At 42.7% G+C, this 26,459-nt stretch overlaps 2 protein-coding genes across 2 annotated transcripts in view; both read right to left on the reverse strand.

Moving 5' to 3' along the window:
* LOC133345362 (phosphoinositide 3-kinase regulatory subunit 5-like) overlaps nt 1–19,902 on the reverse strand; it is an 83,693-nt gene extending 63,791 nt beyond the window's left edge. The window contains 2 exon segments of the mRNA XM_061556058.1: nt 12,424–13,373; nt 18,960–19,902. The gene's annotated coding sequence lies outside the window, so the exon portion shown is untranslated.
* Nucleotides 19,903–20,050: 148 nt separating this feature from the next.
* Nucleotides 20,051–26,459, reverse strand: part of CFAP52 (cilia and flagella associated protein 52) — an 81,298-nt gene continuing 74,889 nt past the window's right edge. Inside the window, exons 13-14 of the mRNA XM_061556070.1 lie at nt 26,148–26,259; nt 20,051–23,169 (exon numbers count right to left, since the gene is read on the reverse strand). Of these exons, the coding sequence (XP_061412054.1) occupies nt 22,991–23,169; nt 26,148–26,259 (291 nt within the window). The 3' untranslated portion in view covers nt 20,051–22,990. The remainder of the gene's footprint in view (nt 23,170–26,147; nt 26,260–26,459) is intronic.

Below are 26,459 nucleotides of genomic sequence, written 5' to 3' on the forward strand. Positions count from 1 at the left end.
TACCGAAACGTCGGACGTCAATACCCGAACGAATACGCGGTGGATGCAACCCAAGAACACACGTCAGAGCGCTGTTACAGTTTGAATTCCATGAGCTACCGGGCAATTCCTGCGGTGATTTTGGCCACAGAAAATATTTTTTTCGTGGAGTCAGGTCGAGTTCGTAAAATCTGTGTTGTGCACCCTCCTCCACCCGACACAGCCAAATAAATAAAGTTGTCACGTGATGAATAAGCGCGTCGATGTATGACTGCTTCAGCACAGCAGTGTGTTGGAGACCAAATCCACACCACATTTAACGATTGGGTAACGACGTTTCACTGGCCAGCATCGCATCAGGCAGTTGCCAGAATTGTGATCTGACCGAAATATTAACTTATGATACCATGATATCAGTTGCGAAAGCCTACGAGTTCAATTAACGTTTGATTTCACTCAGTTAATGTTCCTAGAGTGCATGCTCTACAATTTTCTTTAGTGGGGGGAGTTACCTAAACTATGAAACAACAACCGTTTATTCATAATACAGGTTTTTAGGTTAGATCACGAAAGTATAGATGTATCGTAACCCTCCACAACCCGACAGCCAATTAGTAAGAGATTTGTCACGTAAACAAAACGCCAATCAGTTACTACTGCAGCCCACCGAAGGTGCATGGTTTAGAAGACATGCGGTACTGAGTTCACGGAGATGGGCGACGCATTTGCAGTCAACTGCGCATTCATTGCAGCGCCAAACACATCGACAGGCGCCCGCTGTCCTTGGAGCCACGTGCTTGCTGAACGTAAAGAGCAGCGTGATCACTCCAACATCTCGCTGTGTTGTGCGATGAAAAAGTATTGGGCAAATATTGTGCAACCGCACGTGATTTGTTCAGATTGTGCAATCAAAGGAAATCAATGAAATTGTCAGCGTCGTCTGTCCAGCGTGCCGAGCGTGCCTGCTGGGTAGACATGTATTGCACCCGCATGTGTTGTTTAATATGGCCTCACAACCCGGTTAAAATTGGGCGCTTATGTAAATCTTTTGTGGGCTTCTTTTGTTGGTATGCAAATAGTTTAATGCAATTTCCGCGGTTGCGTTCCTAAATATCACATTTGCATCATCTGCAGATGTTGGAGACCCAGCAGGAATATTCAAATTACAGTAAATTTAATTTTTCCCCAAGCGAGGAAGTAAATGTCTCGCCACGTGGCACCCCTTTAATATTTATTGTGCCTTAGCTCAAGGCGCGTTAGATGTTTTAAAAGAGGTACAAAATAAGAGTGATGTAAATGGCAAGGGTGTGCATCGGCTGAGGGATGAATGACCCTTACAGCAGAGGACACGTGGGGAAGTTACGAAATGGCTATTTGGGAAGTACGGGATGGAGTGGAGAGGCGAGGGGAAGAAAGAGGAAGGGAATGGGCGATGGAGAAGAGGCTAGTTGGAGGAACGAAGGGAGGATAAGAAGGGGGACTGCTGAACGTACAGGGGGAAGTTGATATCAGTGATCGGGCCCAAGGAGGGAGGAAGATTGAAAACGAGATTGGGCACAGGGAGGAGAGACAGAGAATCCGACACACTCCGACACTCCTGATGCAATGAAGAACCCGGGTTCAACCGCGCTGATGTAAAACTGTAGTTGCAGCCCGACTTGGTCATCAACGGTACGGTGAGGAGTCAATTTGTTACCAGAGCCTTGTGTCTCCATGAGCGCATTTGAAGATAATCTAGAAATTGTAATATCATGTTGCAATGTCATAGGGACAAATGTTTATTCTTTATTTATTTGGCTTTTTGAGCCAGCTGGCCAGGATGTGGCAAGGAGCATCGTCCACTTTTGACCGAGGCAACTGGAGATCCGAGAAAGTTCTTAACCCATCGCGATAACAACAACAACATCAATAAACGAGCACATATATTCAAGAACGCACAATTAAAATAAAGTAAGAAATACATAAATATACACCTAAGAATTTTATTTTCAAATGTAAAAAATCTTAAAACCCTATCGACAATTCTCACCCTTGTCTGGGAATCACTGAAAATGATCGAGCTATAATTACAGTGCTAAGAGCGCAACGATTGCGATCACGTGGTTGTTATTCGTTCACGAGCGAATAATCTAGCTGTCCGATGTGTTTCCAGGAGGTAGGGTGGGGTAAGAGGCCCTGCGGTGGGGTAAACACGGCATTGTCCTGGTGCTGACAGAAGTGATGCCATCATCCACGATCAGGCGTAGGGTGCAAATTGGCACCCTCCGCGAGCTGGTGTCTTGCAGTATATAGTTCCAGGGGGGTTAGGATTAGATCGCGTGAATATAAATGTGTCGTTAAACCCGCCACCACCCGACACAGCCAATGAGAAAGGGTTAATTATCGATTTTAAGTTTTCGTGACTGCAAGGATCCATACTCTTTGGTTCTTTCGGTAAAGTCAGGTAGATGTAAGAGGTTAGTAAGGGTTGTCGCGTAAACAATGTGTGCCAATTAGTGGCTACTTCAGCACACCGGTGTGTTGGAGAGTAAACCCACAACATCTACAATTCGAGTAATGTATGCACGTGTGTTGGACTTCGTTCGCACCGTACGCAGCCCGCCGTGTTAACTCGGAGGTTCGGACAAACCACGCAGTTCAACAGACCAAACCACGTGTGAGCACCCTTCACCCTTTGACATTGCGTGCTGGGTTTTTTTGCTTCATGTGCTCGGAGCTTTTTGCGGGAACTTAATTCCTGGAACTATATACCTGTACTCAATTTCTGGGCAAATATCACCCAGCAATAACCGCAAAAAAAGGCTATGCGGTCGTACACGAGAAAAGTCGTTTATTCTGCAAAATAATGCGATGAATTAGCGTGTATTCGATTGCAATTGTGTCTATCCTGTACGTGATTATGTGCTCGATTTCATATTAATAGCGTCCAGCACTCTCCACACATACAGATACGTGTTTAAACTTGCAATGATCTACATCGCAAAACTATGAATCGTTATTTTGAACAAGTTTTCAAAAGGACAAAGAGTATCATTGCATTCCTGAAGTCATTTTAACGACGGCTGATGTGCAGACCTGGAGGGTCAGTTATAATTGCGAGAGTAACGCTGACTGAAATTGCAATTGCGTTGTGATTGCAATTAATCTGCCTCCTGCACAATTGCAATTGCGACTCTCTGCTCTGGCGTAGAACGTCGCCACCACGCGAACGCAAAGCGATCCACCACGCACGCGGCAGCGATTTCGTTTGCTCGGTGTGCAACTGTAAAATGTCTCTGGCAAGGGGTGATCTTAAAAAAAATTTCATTTAATTGTAAATGAAATGCGAGTGAAGTGGCGGGTGGGGCGAGGGGTTAAAGGGTGCAGTTTAGAGTAGCGAATGCCACTGCTTGTGTGCGCGTAATGGTTGGCAAGTCAGGCTCGCGAACCAAACGTCTCCGGTTCGATGCGATCCCGCTCCGCGTTGTTTGACACAACTGTGCAAGGTTTAGTAGTAGGGTTTTATACCCTTTAAATTGGTACAAAAACTGACACCTTTATACAAGGCATCATGTTTGCAATAACCACAACACAAGCAGTCAAAATGCAAACAAAAAGAAACAACTCTGATAATGACATGCAACTTCAAGGACAGTGCATATCATTATCATTGTCAGAGTTGTTTCTTTTTGTTTGCATTTTGACTGCTTGTGTTGTGGTTATTGCAAACATGATGCCTTGTATAACGGTGTCAGTTTTTGTACCAGTTTAAAGGGTAAAACCCTACTACTATATTTTGTCACTGGTAAAGGAGGTCTCATAGTGGTGCAAGGTTTATTAAATTCCCTCAAACCGCTTTCCACCAATATACATACACAGTGGATAGATTTGACCACTTCCCATAGGCGGCTTGAGTGTGGTGCGGCGAAGTGTGGGTATTCCCACCTCTTTCTAAATAAATCCTCACCAGGATAGGAAGAGTAGGCCAAACCTACCAGCAGTGGCATGAGCAAGCAATTGCGGGGTTGGACCTTTGCATGTTTTTCATATATTCAGAGCCGAAGGCAACCGAGTTCGCCGGTCTCTCTTCCTTAGAGCCTATGATGAAGTGCTTAGTCTTAACAACAGGTGTTTAAAAAAAAATCTTCCACAATGGATGAGTTAACAAATTTGCCATATGCTGCACAGAATTGTGATGTGTTTAGAGACGCACAGAGGCCCTGGTTATAAAAGCGCCACTAATTGTTGCCTCTGCTACGGTTTTCTCCAGATAACACCTGCTTTTAGAGATAATAGCCGCAAGTCAATGGAAAATAAAAGGTTTGTGCAAAATAGAGTTACCCAGATGCCAGCAGCAATTATCCACGTTGCTTATGCACTTTCGTTACCAGAATTGCACGGTGTTTTTTCCCTCTTCCGCCATAAACATGAAAAAGGCAAACGTTGAAATTACACGAACCATTTTCATGGTAACATGTTTAATCGACAGCGCTCTATTGATACAGCACGATAACTTACGATTCCCTTACAACAGCAAACCCAGTACTTTGATATTTACCGTAATTGCCCAGCAGTCGAGCGAGCGGGCTCACTGTTGGAAGGTTTTTGAGAGTTCAAAATCTTGGTTGGGGGGCTTGAGTCGGCCCATCATCCCTCTCTCTCCGGGGTTGACAAAATTGGTACCACTTTGTGGGAAAGTCACCTCTGTTGCATTAAACACGACCGGATCAGGGCTGCTTCACAGAAATTTGTTTTTTTTTATCTTCCTCCAAAAGTATTTTACTAACAAAACGATATCAGGTACACAACACAGAGGATATAAAAAGGTGTTGACACTAGCACAACCACACATTACGGATTACAGTTGCAATGGAAACCTGTATAGACTGCATGTTTAAATAAACTGTTTCAATAGATTCCACAACCCCCTGATGTCTTCCTAAGCTCTGATACCCCTGTAGGAATATGAATAAAAGGGAGATGGGGGACGAAGTCTGGGGAGGGGGGGGGGGTGCCACAATGCCCTCACGAATGCTCTAAAAAATCTTTGTGCACTGGAGAAGAGATCGTGAAGGGGCTCCATTTTTGGTGGTAAGCTTCATCCTTGCCTCTTAGTTTTGCACTCAGAGGAGATATTTATTTGAGCAGGAATTGAAATCACTTCGACTTTTGTTATCGGGCCAAATGAATCAGCTTCCTGTCACGTTACTCAAAAACACACCATTTGTTTATATATTTATTCGTATTATAGACTGACTTATCTTGTTCGCCCAGGAAAGCTTAATTGAACCTCGTGACGCTTTTTCAGGAGGGCCCTGTGAACTATTCGCCGTCGGCGGTCGATGCTTGCTCTGTATATTCCCACTCGAGTAATCGCCGGTCAATTCTTTTTATTCTTCAAATTTAGAACCTTCACGCCAGCACTCGATGGGACCGTTGTGTGGAGTGGGGGGGGGGGGGCGTGGTGCTGCCACGAATTCCTCGAGGTAAACCCGAGTGACGCGTTGGAACTGGTCCTGGGTACAATAACTCAGCACGAATGGATAACGTGCAACTGATAACATGGTGGAGGCCTTCGCCCAGCAGTGGAGTGATCATGGCTGCTGCTGCTGCTGATGATGATAATGGTGATAGTCACAACACCATGGCAATTGTACGACACAGATTTACTTTTGGCGCATTGGGATCTATGGATGAAATGCGCCTTACAAATGTAAATCGTCAAAATTATCTTCGGGGGCCACCAGCAGATGCAATAGATACGACGGTAGGGGGGAAAGCGTCAAATTCACACCCGAAATGTTACTCGATGAGCCCAAAATTCCTGTTGGGGCAGTAATAAACACAAGGTCAGCGTTAGTGATAAAGTAACTAAGACAATAATATTCAGGCCTTACGTAAAGCGAGGTGCAAGGACAGGATGCAATGCATTTCGATAGGGAAAGCGACATTATTGCAGATGTGATGCGGAAAGAGGAAATTATACACTAAAAAAACAAAACTATTTAATCCATTTTACCAGTTAATGCCCACTGCGCTATATAGCTCTTTTTTCAGAAGTGACCTGGCCGCAAATGATATGTTAATGAAGTGGCTTATCACGTCGAAATTTGCATCAGTCAAATACTTTAAACGAGGGGGACACTCGGAGGACGCGGAGAAAATCCACGCAACCAAGGGGAGAGAGGGAGAGACAGAAATTCAAACTCCAAACATACAGCAGACTTCAGGGTCGGGAAGGAACCCGCGACCTCGTGCATACCAGGCGAGGTAGTTAACATCTCGCCACCGTGGTGGGTGCTGAGACGTGCGTGCAGAACACAGAAGGACGGAGGAGGGCAGTTAACCGAGACGGGCGTTTGGGTGTCAGCCAGAGTTTGGCGACCAAGGGCAAGAGGCCCGAAGCCAGATTGTGACAATCTGCACCGCGTTGTGTAGGAGCAGATCCTGGAGTTCGGCTGTCAACTTTAAACAGCTGAGGAAGAATCGTCAAGCAGAAGGAAGTGACGGTGAGACGCTGCAACGACGCCTAGAACTTGAACGAGAGTCTCTCCCCAAACTCACTGGGGATACGCGTTGTCTCTTAAAGGGGGGGGGGGGGGGGAATGGACCCCCAGCGTTGACACACCGTACATTATTCGCCCCTGTGGGAACACAGAAGTGAGGGGGGGGGGGGATATGCCTCGTCCTGCCAACGCAATGAGGCACGCCAATCGCCGTACGGGAAACCTCGTAGGCAAAAATAAACGCACGATCTCGGCGATAGCTCAGGCTGACTCACCGCGTTAGGCTGCTGCTGTGCTCGACGGCAGTGCAGCTACCGTGTCGTGTCCTCGTTTTAATTATGATACATTTTAGCCAGTCGATCAGGGCCCAGTGGCGGATTATCGTAGGAGCAAAAGTAGCTACATATGCTGCGGGCCCCGCACTTTCAAGTGCCCCGCGCTAAATGCGTTCAAGCTATCAATTCCGTTTCAGTGATTCTGCACTTGCTCGATTACTATAGTACTATACCGCCTTCAACTTTTATGAACGACTGGGTGCTTAAGGTTAGCGATTTGTCGTATTATCTGGCCGTAGAGCAAATGACAAAATACAATTACTTTACTATGCAAGTTAAACATTTGTGTTTTAATATTTGTGGTTTTTTAGGGCCCCTTTATAACATAATGCTATAGGCCCCGTACTAGCTTAATCCGGCCCTGGCAGGGCCGAATTCCAGAGGATTTGGTGGAGCTCTATAAAATGTTCCACGAGGAATGAGGTCTTTGTCATGCCCATTAGCTCTCGTCTCTTTAGATGGGACGGTGGCGAGGGGAGCAGTACAAGTTCAGATATCATTTCACCGCTGATGTTGACCGTGACCGGCATTGGAACCAAGGTCCATGACAATCAGCAACCCATGGTTTATCCACTGCTGCATGAAGGCCTCTGTATGCTGTCACCACACCTCACGATCCTTGTCTTAGAGTTGCATGCGTTTATAAAAAAAAGAGTATGGTTCCTGCAGTCACGAAAGCTTCAAATCAAGATTGTGTGGAATGTCTACGCATCGGCTATCCACTTTGCTGCATTGAGGCGCTTCCTAGGTAAATTGCATCACAATAGATTTAAAGTGTTGTCCTATTGATTGTCAATACCGATCCAGCTTTTGCGTTTACTCTTTTTCAATTAGACCTATTCCTCTGCTCCACGTGCCTTTTGACAAGGTCTACAATTCCTATTGGGAGGTCATAGCTCTCGGATTGTTATTTGTGAATTCAGAGTCCCTGACCCTCTCTGCTCGCGATCAAGGACCGTCACAAGTGACGGCAGGACCCAGGTAAATCGGCAAGGACAGGAATAAAATGAATGCACTGTTCACCTTGGGGTCTGACACAAATATCCTCTGGCTCCTAGGCTATTTAATAGGGGTGTGCGGTTCAGGGCAATTTTTTGCATGTACGTGGCGGAGGCTAGGTTCTGTGTATCCCCGCGTAAGCGCGATTTTGTGTAAGTTGGGGTTCGCCTGTACGAGTCTATACACTATATACACACTACTACATGCGACTATCTTACTATATACTGCTATACACTACTAGATACTACTATACACTACACTATATAATATTATATTACTATACGAGTGTAGATATTAAATGTAAGTGTATATACAATGTATAGGAATGTACATAAATGTTTAATACAGTACGGTACTGCACGATAAATGATTCACTAATCATCAGCAGCATACAGGTCAGGTGGAACACCATGTTAATATTAACACTATATATTATTAACGCTAGATTAGAACACGATAGTTTTTTGGAATCGTTTCTTGTGTGTCAGGATGAATTGGGGTCGGTCGGTGGCGTATGAGCGGTTTAGTGTACTCTGAGCCCGCGTACCGTGCGATCACTTTGTCCGTGTCGTTTTGAAAAATCCCATTCCAAAAGCAATTCACAATCTAAAATCATAGATTCCATCAAATTATTGATCAGAAACGGCCGATCAATTCTTGAACTAGAATCAGCTCATCAGACTTTTGGTTGTGGGAATTAAATGGCAGTATTTCAGTAACTTAGCAAACTACGTGTAAATGTTACGTGATGGACAATTACAATGAGAAGCAAATTGACAGAAACAAATCAGACGGCGAAAACCAAACCAAACAGAACCAAATTCCCGAGTCCAGTCACGTGATGCTGAATATATGAAAAGTCACAATCATCGTTGAGGAAGGAACAATCATTAGATGTTCCAATGACACTCAAGTATCACACAAATAATAATTTATTGATGAGAATATCCCTCGACATAATATATTATTCATTTTGTGGACGATTACTGAGGAGACAAACATCAATCAACAAGCGTGACAACTGCTGCCCCCTCCCCAAAAGACCAATTGCGTCACTGGCTGTGACAAGACGATGCTATTTATAGTCTTGCGAATGATGGCAGTATGTTCTGGATCTAAATGTCAATGTCGAGGTCTGCTAGCCATGACGAGAGGGCGTCAGGAGAGAGTTCGTGTAGATTTGCTGTTCCTGCTCTGTTGGAGGGACGGCGGTGGTTTTACTCTGTGGTCCATAGTGTGGATTGCATGGGCGCAATCATACTGCTGTGGCTCGTCTTCAATGTATCCCTATGGGTCTCTATGTATCCCTATGTATCTCAATGTATCTCAATGGGTCCATAGCGACAATTGCACCTCTTTGGCTTGTGGCTTTAATTTTGCATTTATCAGAATCACAATATTTATTTATACTGGAGGAATCCGATGAGCTATAAAGCTATTTTTTCACAGATGTCCAGTAAGGGCAGGTAAGAACGTTACAGCAACAAACAGTACAACAACACGATAGGAGTGTAAAGTACAATAAAGGTAAACTGATCACCCAAACATATACAAATACAGGTAGTCCCCGACTTACGACGGTCCGACTTACGATATTTTGATCTTAGGATGGCGATAGCGATATGACAAAATTGTAAAATATTTTACATTTCGCGCGGCAGGCAAATGCAGCAGCGTACGAGGTACAATACTGTACATTGGGACGCTGCCGGGATGTACTGTACGCATATAGTTTATACAGTACGGTACTGTAAATTTCTCTGTTTTGCTAAATTATCACCATCCTTTAAGACTCCTGGGAAGGCTAGGCCATTTTCGACTTACGATATTTTCGACTTACGATGGGGTCGTCATAACGCATCTCCATCGTAAGTCGGGGACTACCTGTACAACACTAAACCATCCCCATCCTACCAGGCAAAGCCCACTGAGGTATAACTTCTATTCAAAAGCGACCTGGCCACAAATTATAGCTCAACAGAGTGGCCCATCATTTGGACATTTTCTAGTAGCAAAATAATCTAAATATTTAAATGCATGTTTCTAAATGTGGAGGGAGAAACCGGAGGACCCGGAGGAAAAAATTCCACACGATCACAGGGACATGCAAACTCCAAATATACAGCAGGCATCAGGGTCGGGATCGAACCCCCAACCTCCGTAAAACCTCCTCCTCCTGCATATCAGGCAAGGAAGGTAACATCCAACCACCGTGGTGCCCCTTAAATAAATACACAACATGTTCAAATTTGCATTACCAATTCCCAATCTTGAAAAAGGCAGTAAAATAACAGCAAAAACAGTCCCAGACCACACCAAGACAACACATAGTCCCTCAATAAAAATTATACATTAAATCTTGACTTAAAGCTTTTGTGACTGCAGGAATTCATATTCTTTGGGTCTTTCGGTAAAGCCACGTAGATAGAAAAATAATAAAGATATACGTTTCGATCGCAACACAAGCAATCGTCATCAGGTGAAAAAAATAGCGGGAGAGCTGCTGAGGCAGGATTTTATAAAGGTTTGAGATGGGTGTAGCCCAAGGGTCATAAGCGAAATTTGCGGGGCTAGAGATGAAATTTGTATGTAAATGTAAGATCAGAGAGCTGAGCTACCTCCACGATGACGAAGCTGTGGAAGTGGCCATTGTATTGTGAGAGATTAGCATGTCAACAATGTAATAAAAACGAAAACCACCGCCACATCGAGGAAAACGAGCAACGGTGGCTGTGTTAGTGAGACATTTAGCCTGTTAATGTAAGATTAGCATCTCAAAACTTTGTAACATCCTTCCTCAGCAGCTCTCCCGCTATATGTTTTCACCTGATGACAATTGCTTTTGTTACGATCGAAACGTCGTGATATTTTTTTATTTTTCTATCTACGTGGCTTTACCGAATGACCCAACGGATATTATACATTAAAGTTGAACTACATTTACGAATCACATTTGCAAATGTGGCTGTATCCAACAACAAGTGTTCCGCTTGAGAATATTTTTGAAGTAAGATGTATGTTGCGAAGCGAGGAAACAAAGGCTGTTCCGTTTATGAATGAGACGAGCACATCGGGGCCTGTCGATGTTCTGATGCGGCTGATGGTTGGTGACACAGGCGGTGTCTTCGCAGCGGTAATGTGAACCGCCAGGAGGTGCGATGTTTGGGCCTCAAATGAGGTGTTCGTTCTGGACATCGAGATGAGACTCAGGAGGCTGAATGAAGACGTGTGGCGAGAGTACGTCCGTGGCATTTATAGAGACTGCGGTGCCCTGAGGAAGTCCATATAGGGTCTAATCGGCAATGCTGCTTATGCAGATAAACATTTTTTACTCACCTCACCGGTGGGCCATACCGATAATGTTAAAGGGTGGAAACATTTCGTGCAACTCACACGGGCATCTAATAGCTTAGAGCACACTGCATTTGTGACTGATTTCTTGTACAGTGCTCGACAAAGACTAAAATAACAAGCCAAATGTCCTCGAGGATACCTTGTCAAGGACTGTGTACAGCCGAGTTTTTGAAAGAAACAATATATACTTACATATGTAAAAAGAGCCAAAGGAAATTCACAGGTTAGGACACTTAACGGACATAGTACGGGTTGTCATCATTTAAAGCAGGGACGGGATTCGAAATTCAATAAATCTAGGAGTAAACCTGGAAAAGCAGTTGCGAGTAGCAACATCATCTATACCAGCTAACATCACACGCCTCACCAAAGAGAAGCAGTTCCAGCCATCACATTAGGGGTGGGTTAATAAAATGTTTGACCAAATATAACAGGCTATTTTTTAAGTTGATAATTTTGTATGGCTCGCGAATGATGCGTTCATTTGTGTTTGCCTTTGTGTATGCAAATGTTTAGTGTATATTTGCGCGTCTGCGTATGGACGTGCTTATGTGTGCACACTAACATCACTTTCCCCAACAGCCTTTTAAGGCAACACGGGAGATATTTTTTATTTGGGAAGATCAGCGATGCGGAGACAAATGCGGCCGGGGATTGCTGTTGGCTACCCCCCACGTCATCTGTTATGCCGGCCTTCATAAGTGCTTGCTACTAACTCGCCCCAATATGCTGACAATGGCTATTTGGGGGATCTTTGCTTTGTCCTTACATTTATTTGCACATTTTTACGAATCGTCGCATATGTTTGTGTGCATATGCATTGCATATGTATGTCTGTTTTATCAGTTTGTTTTGCTCCAGCATTAAACAAGCGAAATATTAGCTTCCGTTGTAGCAGACAAAAATCCTGCCTCAGTGCAACTTCGCTTTTTATGATCAACGTTTATTGTCTTTTAAAAGGTGTTTCAAGACGTAAAATAAGAATACACAATTTCTAACAACATGCTGTTATGGTATTGGAAACACACACATAATTGCCTGGCTTGCATTAGTGCGAAAAGGTGGCAATTCGGGGGAAGTCATGAAGGTTTAAAACAATACACTTTATATAGTTCTCCATGTCTTAAAACGTTATCTCAGTGCTTGAGCATGTGTGTTTTGATGTTAGTCAAATATAGATATTAAAACGCAACTTTCAAATAGCAAGATAATTTGAACAACAATATCAAATCAATGTCAATTTACGCAAAGAAATAACATCTCCAGCATACCTAAAAGTGAAGAAAAGATGCCTTGTTTTTAGTCTTCGTCCATTCAGAATAAGTTCCACGGATGTCCTCTGCTTGTCGTATATGTTGAACTTCTTTCGCGCCGTATGTCGCCAACCGTGCTAATCGAAGGTGCGGGGTAAGGACAATAAACTAAACACAAAAAGCAGTTCTAAAGAACTGCTGTTGTCGGTGACAATTGGCTTCTCTGTTTCTAACAGTAGCACGTTGTCTCGGAAAGTGTAGAATATATGCCAGGCGTCTGACAATTTCAAAACTAAAATGAACCTAACTGAACGGGGGAACAATTTGAGCTTAAACCAGATCACGTTTGCCCCTGCAACACAAGTACGCAGGGCATAGCCGATTACTCTGGACGCTGTGGAGAACACGTGTGGTGGTTGGCGGTGGTGTTGTTTTGTGGAGGCACATATGGCGTTTCCTCTTCAGCGCTCGCAACTATTGGCCAAACTGGAGAGCGCATACAACCCCAGTTTCCTCTTAGCACATAGACGTGAACGCTCGCTGCGCATACCCCATGTACTGGACGAATGTTCTGTTCGAAGCGACGGCAATAATAACTGCGTCATGAAGAGGGCTGTTGTTCCCATTGTCTTATGGGCCGGTTTCATCATCGGAATTTTCATAAATTTCAACGCCCATTTGGTGTCAAGCCACTGCTGGAAGAATTCCCCCCTTTGTGCCATGTCAATCTTTAGGGGGTTTGCATATCTTGAACTTCACCACAGTGGCCGTTGTGTATTGGTGATTGTGTGGGGAGCAAGGACCGGTTCAGATAACACTCGCCACTGATGTTATCCGTGGATAGTAATTGAACTCGGGTATCTTGAGCGCAGAGTGCAGTGTGTGTGAATAAACGCCCCTTTCCACTTCTCCACTCCTGGCAAGGTGTTATATAACAAACACTTCTTCTCAATCCTTTAGCTGACAATCTTGAAAAAATAGAAGACAATATTAAATTGTTAGCAACATGATTGGAGAAACAGATGCGTTTCACACTCATAAGGGCCCATCAGCAAGCCACGCCCCAGCTACGAATGTCAGTGCCTGGTGGCAACTTAGATGATGTAACCCCACACATAACCCGAGGATGAGTTGTGAAGCAACATTGCTTCAGCTCTTTCCTCACGGAAGCGAATCCAACCGTACATGTACAAGAATAATACCATAAGTGCTGTGTGACAATTTACCTGCTGGCTAGAGAAGTTCACTGAGCTTTCAAGTTTGTTTTTCAAAAGTAATTTGTAGTTTGTGAAAGTTACATTGAGAGCAGACATCACAGTGCCCAGAGATTTAAAAAAAACCCTCATAACAACAGCCGGTGAGCATTCAGACGATGCAGATATAGGCCACGTGATTAATTGATGTATTACCGTGAATAGGCGAGGCACTCGGAGCCAGAAAGAGGAGCATACGGATTGGAGAACATACCCAAGTTGGAGACGTATTGACAACTGCCTGGTGATGTTGGTTGTACAACCGGCAAACATTTCGTACCCAATTCTTAAATGTGGCTTTGGGTTGCTCTCCAACACCACTGGGTGGTGCTGAAGCAGGAATAAAATGGCACATTTGTTCATCACGAAACAATGTCATTAATTGGCTGTGTTGGGCGGCGGATGGAAAACGACACATATTTTGCTTACACGATCGCACCCACAAATCAATAATGAATTAAAGCGGATTCTTTATTGCTTGTACAATAGCCTGCAAACTTAGCAGATGATGCCCATTTCCTTCCCTGATCCCCTCTTCCGTTGGACAGAGAAACAGCAGTGCATGAGGCAGGGCACCATTTGCATTATCATACCAGCAAGCATGTAAAGGGGGAACTCGTGTGATAACAAACAAGAGTTGGAAACTCCAACTTCTCTCCCATGAGCCAGAAAGACACAGTTTAGAAATCTTGCATTGTCTTCCCTGCACGATCACACCGCCCAATCAGATCACACCATCGATGCATTTTTGACGGCGACAACAAAGACCAATTTTCCACAAAAGCCACCATCTCTCTGTATTGCACAGGGACACCACAACTGGGCACTTTAATTCGAGGAGACGCAGCTCTCGCGCCTTCGTCATAGCCGACGCACAATTCCGATAAGTTAAAATAATTAAAACCGTCCACTACAACGTCGCATGGTACACACACAATCCACGGTGAGAGTGGTGAATGCTGGAGGGTTAGTGCAGAATGACAACGGATTTTGCTGCACTGCCCTCTACTGCCCAAGACACCTATTGCAACCGTCTCTTGCCACGTGGTTTGTGACCCAAACACAACAAGTGCTGCGCTAACCAGGCTCAACTTTTACTCAGCTTCTGAAAATCTGACGAGAGAGGAGGAGCATTCCAAAGGGATCAGGGTCAGACGTCGCGGGGCTCCGGTTACAGTTGGGAGATTGGCAGATGCCACGGTGACGGATTTGTTGAACAATATTAAAAGTAAAATCTTATCTTGGTGACGTGTTCAAGCGAGCGGCTCGTCACCAAGCCTAACCAGTGATAGTCACGATCCAGATGATATGTGGCTATCCAGATGACACGTCAGTGTGTGTGGCGTCAATCCGGTGTCTGTCAAAAGTGAGGCTAGACGAGGAGGATTACACATATTTAAATAATTTAAAAGCCACTAATATGCAACGAGCAACAAACCATATTTGTTTTGCTCTTTAATTATGTATTGTTTACTAGTTAATTATATCACTCCTAATTAGCACGAGCAAGCGTGCAAAGGGGGAACTCGTGTTGGAAATTCCACCCCTTCCCATGAGCAGGCAAAACGCAATTTACAAATCTTGCCTTGTCTTCCCTGGCACACTACCCTTGTCCAACTCTTGCCTCACCCTCCAGAGAATGACTTCATATTTACATATGTTAAATACTTGAAAATATATATTAAACAGCATTCAACAGCTTTAAAGCTTGTTTAAACTATTGAAAAACTTGAAACTATTTTATTATTTATTTTAGCAGGTTCAGGCCCACTGAGCTATGTAGCTCTTTTTCATAAGCGACCTGGCCACAAATGATAGCTCAACGAAGTCGCTTATATAGCTGACAAATACTCTAAACGTGTGTTGATTCTAAATGTGGAGGGAAAAACCGGAGGACCCGGAGCAAAATCCATGCGACCACAGGGAGAGAGACACAGACACTCCAAATTTACAGGCATCAGGGTCGGGATCGAATCCACAAACTCTTGTATACTCGGCGAGGTAGTTAAAATCTCGCCACTGTGGCCTTGAAAGGAAAAAAATACAAAATAAACGACGTTTTGGGCAATGGCCCTTCTTCATCGCACAAATTCTGTTTCGTTTTTTTTTCTCTTTGCTTCATTGCCTTACTGTATTTGATTATTTTCGTCATTTTTGGTGACCCAGGTAACTCAAGAAATGAGACTATCCGGGTCTCTTGAATTCTCCCCTGTTTATACAAATACAATTGAATTTGAATCCAGTCGTCATCGTAACGAATTGCTTTTTGCATAGTATGTTCTGCCACTTTGCGTCTGTATTGCCGGAGCATATATCACACCGGTGTTAGTGACATCCAAAAAATAGACGTGTGGTGGTGTATTTCATCAAGTGAACATCTTAAATGGCTTCTTTGCAATGGTGTTCTCAATAAATATTGAGTATAGTAACAAATACAACCTGCTCATTTATTAGTAATTCTAGCAATGGGCTGACTTGCCCAACAAATGGCCATTTTCAAACCGATTTCCACAAAGTGGGATATTGCTTGCGAGGTCATGCCCAAGTTTCACTCGTGAGCGAATCACCAAATCCCACTTCCGATTAGAAAACTTGTGTGGGTACTCTCCATCATTGATGGAATGTGTAAATTATGCAATGATCGGATTTCAATCGGATACAAATCACATTGCGATGAAGGATAACCTTGGTTCACATGCGCGCACACCATAGCCCCACAGACGATGCATCATGCACCTCAATGTATTTGCTCTTTGAGTCAGTGGATGGCACATTGGTGTGCAAGTAGAGGTAATAGGTGAAACTAATGTTATTTGACCGTAGATTTGCAACAAAAATTACGTGTAAACTTCCACATGGAAATACCCTTTGCACATTAATTTGCCATTGATTGGGTGACATTAGACCTTTGAGAAATAAAATTTTGCAAATGCTCATAGTTAACACATCGTTCAAACAAAATCCCTTGGGCTCCTTACATTGTAATTAAAGTCGAACAGCATACTTACGTACTTTTATGGACTTTTTTTACTATCCTGGGACAGCATCCTTACTCAATTTTGTTATGGAACATGCAAAGGGAATAGTTTTGAACTAAAACTTGACTTTGCAAGTGCTCAGTTGCAGCCAATAGTATATCAATAACAATGATACAAACAGATGACATTACTCAACATGTTCCTTCATGATTTGTTTAGTGTTTGAATGGGCACTTTAAAATATATATAAATATATAACTGCCTCCCTTAAACCTGTTGAGGTCATTGTTTTTTTTACATCCTTTACATTGCTCAGTGCGGATTAGTGAAGGGGGTGGGGTAGAGGGGGCGCAATGTGTGTGTGGGGGGGGGGGGGGTTATGACAGCACCAATTCTGCTATCACTCATCACTGATGTTAGCCCTGGCCGGAAATCAAACTTGAGTCACTGGGTTCAGAGCACAGCACGCTAACCACTGTCACTGTCCACTCCCCCCACCCCCTCCCCTAAAGGGTGTCTATACTGACACTGGAATCACGGAGCACAGTGGAGAATCAAAACACAAGCTTTTAGACAATGGTGTGGACGTTGAACTTCTTTTGCACCGTACGTAGGCAACCGTGCGAATCGGAGGTGCGGGGGAAGGGCAACACACCGATCACTCACTCACCCACTCCCATTCTCACTCACCCACTCACCTCCTCACACACTTACCCACTCAACCACCCATCTACTTACCCACCCAATGTATGTATGTACGTTGAACTTTTTTTGTACCGTATGTACCCAACCGTGCTAATCGGAAGTAGACAATAAGTGCGTCGACTGGGCGAGCGCCGTTACTTTGTTGCAGGTGTCCCTATGCTTTCCTACTGGAGAAGACACCAGAGCGATGGAAATTTTAGTTGTCCATCTGAGCAGGAAGTGACATGCCTGCGTTTCACAAACAGCAGTGTAAATGCAGAAGTACGTGTGGGTGGAAGTGGTCGCTGTGGCTTGTGATGCCAATTCTGAGAAATGCAAGACAGGGCTTCCAACAGTTATAGGAAAAGTCAGGGTCGCTTTTTTTTACCAAGAGCGGAAACTTCTGGTTTGTAAGTGGATTTTTTTTTCTATAAAGGAAATAAAAATAAAATCGAACTACAAGTAAGTGTAAAAACATAACTAGATATGTGCTGGAACTAGATTGCATGGGGTAGAAATCATTGCTTTTAGCGTCAGCATTCATTTTTGGATAAAAATGCAATGAGATGTTTTAAAACATGCTCCGTGATTGCACATACGTGTGTCTTTGTGCTCGTGAAATGCTAGTAAACACAACGGGGAGCCAGCATAGTATTGGCAGGATTTTGCACGAGTTTCAAACTAACACAATAAAAAAAAACACATTGTAATCTCATTTTCAAAGTATGGTGCAAATTTTTCACGTAAAAAATAAACCTTTTCAGGAGTTGTCCTCAACTCTGCTTCTTATGGAAGGCCTCCCCAATTAGAGCAGGCATCAAAGAAGAGAATGCTTGATTCATGGTTAGCCGAACCACAGAGGCCTCAATTACTCAACATGAAAGCCATTGCCATGGCTCACAAGTCCATGTGTGATAATGCACAATGCAAGTTGTGCCGTCATTGATCTAAAGGCGCCATCCACAGCTGAGCCATCAGGTGCACAACTACATCTCTCCAGAAAATGCGCAACTTCATCATTGCCAGCTGATATAGCCAGGTAGTGGTGGCTATGCACGTGGCCTGTAATACAGCACTGTGGAGAATCGGGTTGGTGGATAGCACAAATGCAAACTCCCTTCCCGTCGGTGTCAATGTGCCATACCCTGTTAAGAGATTTTTTGTGTTAAATTGCATAAGTATAAATGTGTCATTAAACCCGCCATCACCTGACACATCCTATTAGCAAGGTTGTGAATGTTGTAAGTTTGCTCTCCCAACACACCGGTGTGCTGAACTAGTAACTAATGGGCATGTTTTGTTTAAGTGTCAAACCATGCTAATTGGCCGTTAAGGGAGGTGGCGGGTTTAATGACCCATTATATTTACGTTATGTAAACCAAAAAACCTCTATTATAGATATTAGTCGCAAAAGTCTACGTGTTAAACAGCCATACCCTGGCATTCGAGAATTCAGGACAGCAAACATGTGGACTCCACCTGTTTCCGTCTGTATGAGATAGAGTGTTTCCCCCTCACACACGTGGATTTTCTCTGGGTGCTCCGGTTTCCACCCACATGTAAGCACTCATTAATTGGGCAATAACACCTTAATACGTAGAGGACCACAGAGCTTGGGCAATTGTTGACGCCGGCTCACCGCGTGGCTGTCTTGTGTTGTTTGGCTGCGGCTTCGAGCAGCCCTGAGTTGTTGTCTTTTTGTGAGAGTGATTCGTCCCAGAGCTATTTATCCCAGTTGCATGTAACCAAATTGTGCAACTGATCGCTCAGGTGGGGGTCGACCTTCAGACAAAAAAAACAATACACACGAGGGGTGTAACGATGCACCAATTAATATATATTCTTAAGCTTACGATGCATGCTTCGAATCGCGATTGTGTGAATTAAATTAATCTTTGTTGTAAATGGGTTCACATAAATTCAGAGCAGATAGTATTCACCACAAAGTAGAAATATAATAGATTCCTGAATTTAATTCTGATGCCAAGTCACAAAATTCACTAATTTGCCATAGGAATAATTAGTTACATCACTATTACAGACATGTGTATGTGCACAAATGAACATATCCCCCATGTATCTTTAACAGACTGTTGGGGCAAGTGCTGATGGCGAGCACCTACAAAGGACAGAAGGGCACACGATGGGGTGGTGTCGTTAGAATCATGCCCAACTGCCTTTGTCCCCCACATGCTGATGTTTACACATCACAGCAAGTATTCATTTGAGGCTGAGCAGGCCTAGGTGAGGCCCAGGGACCCGCTCAAATATTCATCACTGTTGTTAGTCGAGAGCGGGAATCGAATTCGGGCCGCCGTGTTCATAGTGCATTGCGCCAACCAGTGCACAGAAAACACACATCCACAAAAGACGGCACAATAATTGTGCGTTGTAGGCCGTAGAGAGTGTGCATATCAATCAAGCTGCGTGTAGCTCCATGTGAGACACCTGCCCGAAAAAAAAGGAAATAAATCTATGAATGTAACAAATGAGAGAACTTAAATGGACTGATTTGCCCAGATTATCATATTAAACGTTTCCATAGGTATTTTTTTTTACCACTCGTAATTTAGATTTATGTCAAGCACTGTCAAGTGGGATATTAACATTTATATAGATTCTTCACCTTCAATGTGGCGGAGTGATGTCTAACGAAAGCGTAGACGGGAACAGGATATATGCAAATACACGAAGGGAAAGAAGTTTGTAGGTACACGGAAACACTGTCCCTTTCTGTGGGTTTTCCAAGAATACTTTATTGAATCTAACAATTTACTCTGCACTACACACTCCACAAGTACTGTATAGCGCCTTTAAAATTTGCACTTTTTCACGGATTATTTGCTTAAAAGCATATTTTCAAATGTCAACTTAAAATTTCTATGTGTTGGGTTATCATTGTTTATACATTCACATATCTTCCCTTTTGAATCATAAAGGTTAAATATGCAATACTTTTAACCAAATGCCATTGATTAAAAAGGCAATTCTTAAATGTTTAAAGTGTTTGTAAATTTCACTTGTATGTGTGCAATTCCCTTTTTGATGTTATTTTGCACATTCGAATAACAAATACATCCTGAATGCAAATCACAACGCGCGAACCAAATAAAAGATAATTGAAAACTTGTTAGCTGTTAGGGACGTATATACCACAGTTAAATATGTGCGTTATTCTTTATTATTCCTATTGGTATTTTACTACAAGCAAGTGTGGAAATGAGGTTGTACTTTGCATCATCACAAATCCAACAGGAGGTGTGGTACAGTGGTGTCACGGTAAAGTGAACCTCGAAGGCAAGTAACTTGTGAACGGTTAAACTGTGTTACGGCGGGGCTTGCAAAACATCGTGCATTCTGAGTGAATGTGCATTCTGCTGCTATGCACTAAGACTGTGGAACGCAATCCCTACCTATATCTAGAAATTGTGAAGATTATTACTTTTAAATATAGCTCGAAAACCTTTTTTTTACTGATAGGCTCTTCCTGTAGTTTGATTTTCACTTGGACTACGAGTGTAATTATTATTGGCTTAATCACAGTTTCTTCTTCAACGTATCTTTATTATTATAATATTTTAAAAATTATTTCCATTGGATTGTATCTGCTTGTGAGTGTATTTTTTTACGTACAATGCTTTGAGATATTCCGATATGAAAGGCGCTTTATTAAATAAAGACTGCAATTATAAAGACAACCCTCGTGTTAGTGTGAAGCAATACTCTAACAAATATGTTTCTTATAACTTAAGGAGTACTTCACGGATGGGATCAAAGTCACGGGGCAGGCATTGGCTTATTTTTTGTGGAGAAATTATCAAACTATCGAATTTCACTGACTTTATCAGCTGGAAAATATGGCGTTTCTCTGAATTTTGGGCCACTATTCCACCTTAACTTCATACAACTTTTTTATGCTGAGTGGAAGATTATTTTGTACATATGTATGTACAACATATGTATGTACAACACAGAGAACTGCAAAAGAAAACAATTTAATTAAAACCTGGAAATATGGGTCATTTCACTTTTTCCCATGACCACCATTATTTGCAATTAGCCAAGTATATAATTTCATGAATCTTGTGTAGGAGTCAAAATGTTAAAGCCAATTGTCAATCGCGTGCTGGATGAAAGACTCCACATGCCAGGCCAGTAATAAAGGGCTCTTTGACTACACTTCAGTGTGGGTTGGTGAAATGCTGTTAGTCATGGCTGAGGATTGAACTCAAGTCTCTGGATACATTAGGTCAGGGCAAAAACCAAAGAACCACCGCTTCACCCACAATCTTACGTAATATATTTTTTCAGCTGATATTTAACAAAATGAATTATAATGAAAAACGCGTCCAGGAATATCACTATTTTGATCGAACCCAAATGTAAACTGTGTGTAAATGATCTTGTACGTTTTTTGAGCATGTAAACTGTCCTGCTTCAAATTATACACTCACAATAACCCGTTGTTATGCCTACAATGGTCTTGCCATAGCTAATGTAGAGGACTCTTCATACATGGTTGGGGACACTTTAAAAAAACGTATCAAAGGGACAGGGGCGAGGAGAGTGGTGGCTTCCTAGAAGTTAGTCGATTAACTCTATTAATATAACTAAGCTGTTACCGGGGAGGATAAAGTGTTTCAGGCCATATGGAGCAATCAATATATCAGTTAAGTAATTACTATCCAGGGTTAACTTTTGTAGAGGAGCCTCACTGATTTCTGACCCTCTTACTTTATTTTCAATAGGTGATTGAAATTTTGTGAGCAACTGCTCTGTATTGGTGGGAAATATGCAGAGGATTTGAAATAAAAAGTTGCTATAATTCCTCCTCATTATTTGAGTGGCCTATCTATGGCTATACCTCTTGGGTCAGACCAAATGAACGCGATCAGCATTCGTGTGGCCCCTAACACAGGGGTTCTCAACCGGGAGTTTCTGTTGGAAGTCCCAGGGATACATATATTTTTGTAGTGCCAAATGCTCCCAAATGTTCCTGGACAGGTGGACAACATGTATACAGGTGTCAATAGAGAGGCATTCCACACTGGCCATGCATCGTTAGCATCTCTGAACAGGTCAAGGGACAGTGTCCCCAACAGCCCTTAATTCAACAGGAAAAATCTTATGTTCCATTGTCCACTGCAACTAAATGAGAGACTAAACATGTTCTTGGTATACTGAGATATATATAGATTAATGCCAAACATTTTCCAACACTATCTCAATCAATGAATGATGTGCATTTCTACTGGCAGAAATTACGTTTAAATTTCTGAATTTTTGGTGGCCACTGCAGAGTGCAGACTTCTTACCAAGTGTGAATCACCACACGGGCTGCTTATACTACTGACAATGGAATGATGAGCTAAATTAACGTGAACCATAACTTGAACTCCTGCCCACGTGGAAAAAAGGATACTGCTATGATATGAGTCAAAGCCATCTTATATGAATACGTTATGCTAGAATGGCAAATATTTGTTTTCTTGTTACAACTCTTCCATTCTGCCATTCCAAGTGTGTTGTATGGCTTCTTCATTAACACAGTAAATACCTCAAGAGAATCATCAGCACTTAATTTACGTAACGGAGTACTTGACTCGCCTTAATTTGTAAGTGTGTGAAGTTTGCTGCTCAGTGTGTTCATGTGCGGAGGACGGGAGCGCATCAGGCGGACGAGTGTGGGTAGCGCCAGCGCAGGATGGCGCCATCGGTACTGACACTCAAGATGTGCCAGCGGTTGGGGCAGATGCACAGACGAGTCACGTTGCCGCTATGCCCCTTGCCAACGAACGTCACGTCCCCATCGTTGTAGCTCCAAACTTTGATGAGCTTGTCATCACCACCTTTGAGTACAAAATCCTCGTGTTAAAATTAGTTTCCACTCATTTACATATTCAGCCCTACGGCCAATAAATGCCATTTAGCTCTGACCAATTGTCGCACATTTTTTGCTTTTGGCATCTGGACAGAGTTATTTTTTTGCCCACTCGAGACTGCAAAGCGACGTGTCTTGTTCCGTTAATGATCTGTCAGTGATGCGAATATACTAAGAAAAAACTTTAAAGATTCCGAGCAGGACATGCCCTGATAGTTTCAGATCATATTGAGGTTTTTCTCGGTAAACAGAGCCTTTAAAAGTCTGCATCAGCAGCAGGCCATGCCTTCCCACCTGATGACGGACGCTTGTATTGCGCCGGAAACGTCGTGATTTATTTTATTTTTTATACCTACGTGACTTTACCGAAAGAACCAAAGAGTAAGCATTATTATAATAATTATTACTTCATCTGGGCAGGTGGCAGTGACTATAATATATGGCTCATAATGGGAAATCTTAATTAGGCTCTCATACATCTTGACTTAAAGCTTTCGTGACGGCAGGAATTCATATTCTTTGGGTCTTTCGGTAAAGTCACGTAGGTCAAAAAAATAATGAAATAAACGAAAAAACCTACGACGTTTCGATCACAACACAAGCGATCGTCATCAGGTGGGAAAAAAAACTAAGCTGTGTCTGCGGCAGTAGTTACATTAGGGAAACTAAGCGACATGTCTCGGACCGTGTTCGTGAGCAAAAGGCAGATTTGAAACACACAAAATAGATTTATCTAAGACAAAGGTACTCTGCAAGCCCACTGGCTATCACCAATGATTCGTTCATGAAGCCATCCATATATACAGACACAAACACAATTTCAACCGAGAGGATGGGTACAAACTCAGAAATCATTGTAAGGACGTCATCAACCAGTTTAAGTCATAACTGGCTGTGATGGTTCCATCTTGTCACATTTCGATGTTAGTTTTATCTTACCAAGATGGGACAAGCAATCCCAGTTCCTGCCGTGTCGCTCCTGCATTGGCCGTACCACAAGTGGTTAATTTCTCCACGTCTCATGTGACGCCCCCTCTCCTGTTTCCGATTTCACATTAACATAACCATTGCGCTTGCGCAGGCTCCAGGGCACTTTTGCCCCGTCCACTTCGTTCTGATACCAGGACGCCTGGGATACGCCCATTTTAAACCTTTAAAACAGCTTGTTTTTTAGTATTTCCCCCCATTTTTTCGACCTGATGACAATCGCTTGTGTTGCGATCGAAACGTCGTAGTTTTTTTCGTGTATTTCATTATTGTTTTTACCTATCTACGTGACTTTACGGAAAGACCCAAAGAATAGGCTCTCATACCTTTTGGGGTCAATAAAATGAGCATCATTTTGTGGGAAGTAAACAATGTTTGTCCTTTGCATGAGATCTACCTCCCACAACGGAGATGTGGAATTTCACCTGCTGGCTCAGAGATGTAAACAAGAGATGAGTACCACCCCGATTTCTCTTTTTTTCTGCTGACCTCATATTCTGGAACCTTCTTCCCTGGACCATCTGTGCTCTTGACTTCCTCTTTTGCTCTGCCTATGACTCGTTCTCTGTGCAAAGTAAATAAATAGGCCTCGTATCTGCAGGGTGCCCATCTACCACTGTTCTGAACAGCACCTCCTGAGATGGTCACATTTAGTTGCTATATACATCCAAATGTTATCGTATTGGATTGTATGTTTGTATATGTTGAACTTCTTTTGCCTCATACATAACCAACCATGCTAAGCAGCGGTGCAGGATTGTGTGTGATTATCCACTTTGCTTGATCACGATATATGGTTTCTGTTACACAATTTTCAGAATGTACTCTTGTTAACTTCCACAGCAGTTGTTAACCCTGCACATAACTAATTACAGAAACTCCCAGTGCTGGCCAAGACAGACTTGTGGTTGTGTTGTTGCACTTCTTGGTTGCTGGAGTAACATCACCAAATTTCTACAGGAAATTACGTATTTAGTTCACAAGAATTCACGAGATTGAAACCCATGACTCCGTACTTTATTACACAAATAACATCAATTACCTGGTTAAGTCAGTCACTTTAATGAATGAATTTGGAAATTGCATATTGGAAATTAATAATATAGTATGTGCCGAGAGTCATTCCACCAAAGTTATCCTAACCTCAGTGCATGAAAAGTTTGCAGTAATGTACAAAATATTATTTTATGAAGACCACATGACCTTGTTTATTTTTGTGAGGATTTGTTAATAAGCCATTTTTAATTCATCACAACTTATTTGTACATTACAATTTAATACTGATAATAACCCCGGGGCTCTCTACACAAAATTCAATTTCATAAAGGACTAGCATAACATACGGCAATGGAAATGTGTTCACCATCATACCGTTTAAAAAGTGCAAAGTGCAAAGCGATTATATAGGTTCAACCTATCTACGTGATCTTCTTCTTGGTTCTTTCGGTAAAGTAACGTAGAAGGGAAAAAATAAAATAAAATAAATAAAACATAATAAAAAAAATATCTATCTACGTGACTTTACTAAAAGACCCAAATAATATGAATTCCTGCAGTCACGAAAGCTTTAAGTCAACATTTGATCTCTGTATACTTTAGGGGAACCGGAATGAGAAGTGTTTATTGGATTTATGATGGCGGTCGTGGTCATAGCCAAACATGTAGTGGAAATAGAGTTGGTATGTGTAAATATTATAGCCGTAACAGCATTAGTTGATATAAATGATTGTTACTATTTCTATATTTTTACAAGGCACACAGACCCAACAAAGGGCTTCAATAAATAAGCATTGTTTTCCGAACATTCCCCTATAATCAATATTTTGTAGCTTATATAAATATATAAACACGTACAATATAACCGGTGCCATGTGCAATGGTCTACGTTTAAGCATGTCTGCTGCTCCAGAGAGTAGATGCGATGTCGTGCTTGTAGTACGAGAGCAAGAAACATTTTACCTGTTACAAAGTACTCCCCGTCAGGTGACACATCCATGCCGTTGATGGATCCAGACTGCGAGGCCTCCAGCTCGCGGATGGGGGATCCATCAAACACCTCCCAGAACCCGATCTATGAAGCGCACACGCACGCCAGACATAAAGGGCGACGCGTTACACAACCAAAAACTTTCCCCGAGGCACTTGCAAACCCATTTCACGTTCCCCTATATTCCCTCCATGAGAGCAGAGTTGTTATCATTGGATGGAGATGTTCTGAATAGTTTACGTGATCATAGTATACATGCTGTGCAGGAAAGGTTTAATGAACAC

This window comes from Lethenteron reissneri, chromosome 3 (assembly GCF_015708825.2).
Source record: "Lethenteron reissneri isolate LAM-NWPU_2019-01 chromosome 3, ASM1570882v1, whole genome shotgun sequence".
NCBI classification, from domain to species: domain Eukaryota; kingdom Metazoa; phylum Chordata; class Hyperoartia; order Petromyzontiformes; family Petromyzontidae; genus Lethenteron; species Lethenteron reissneri.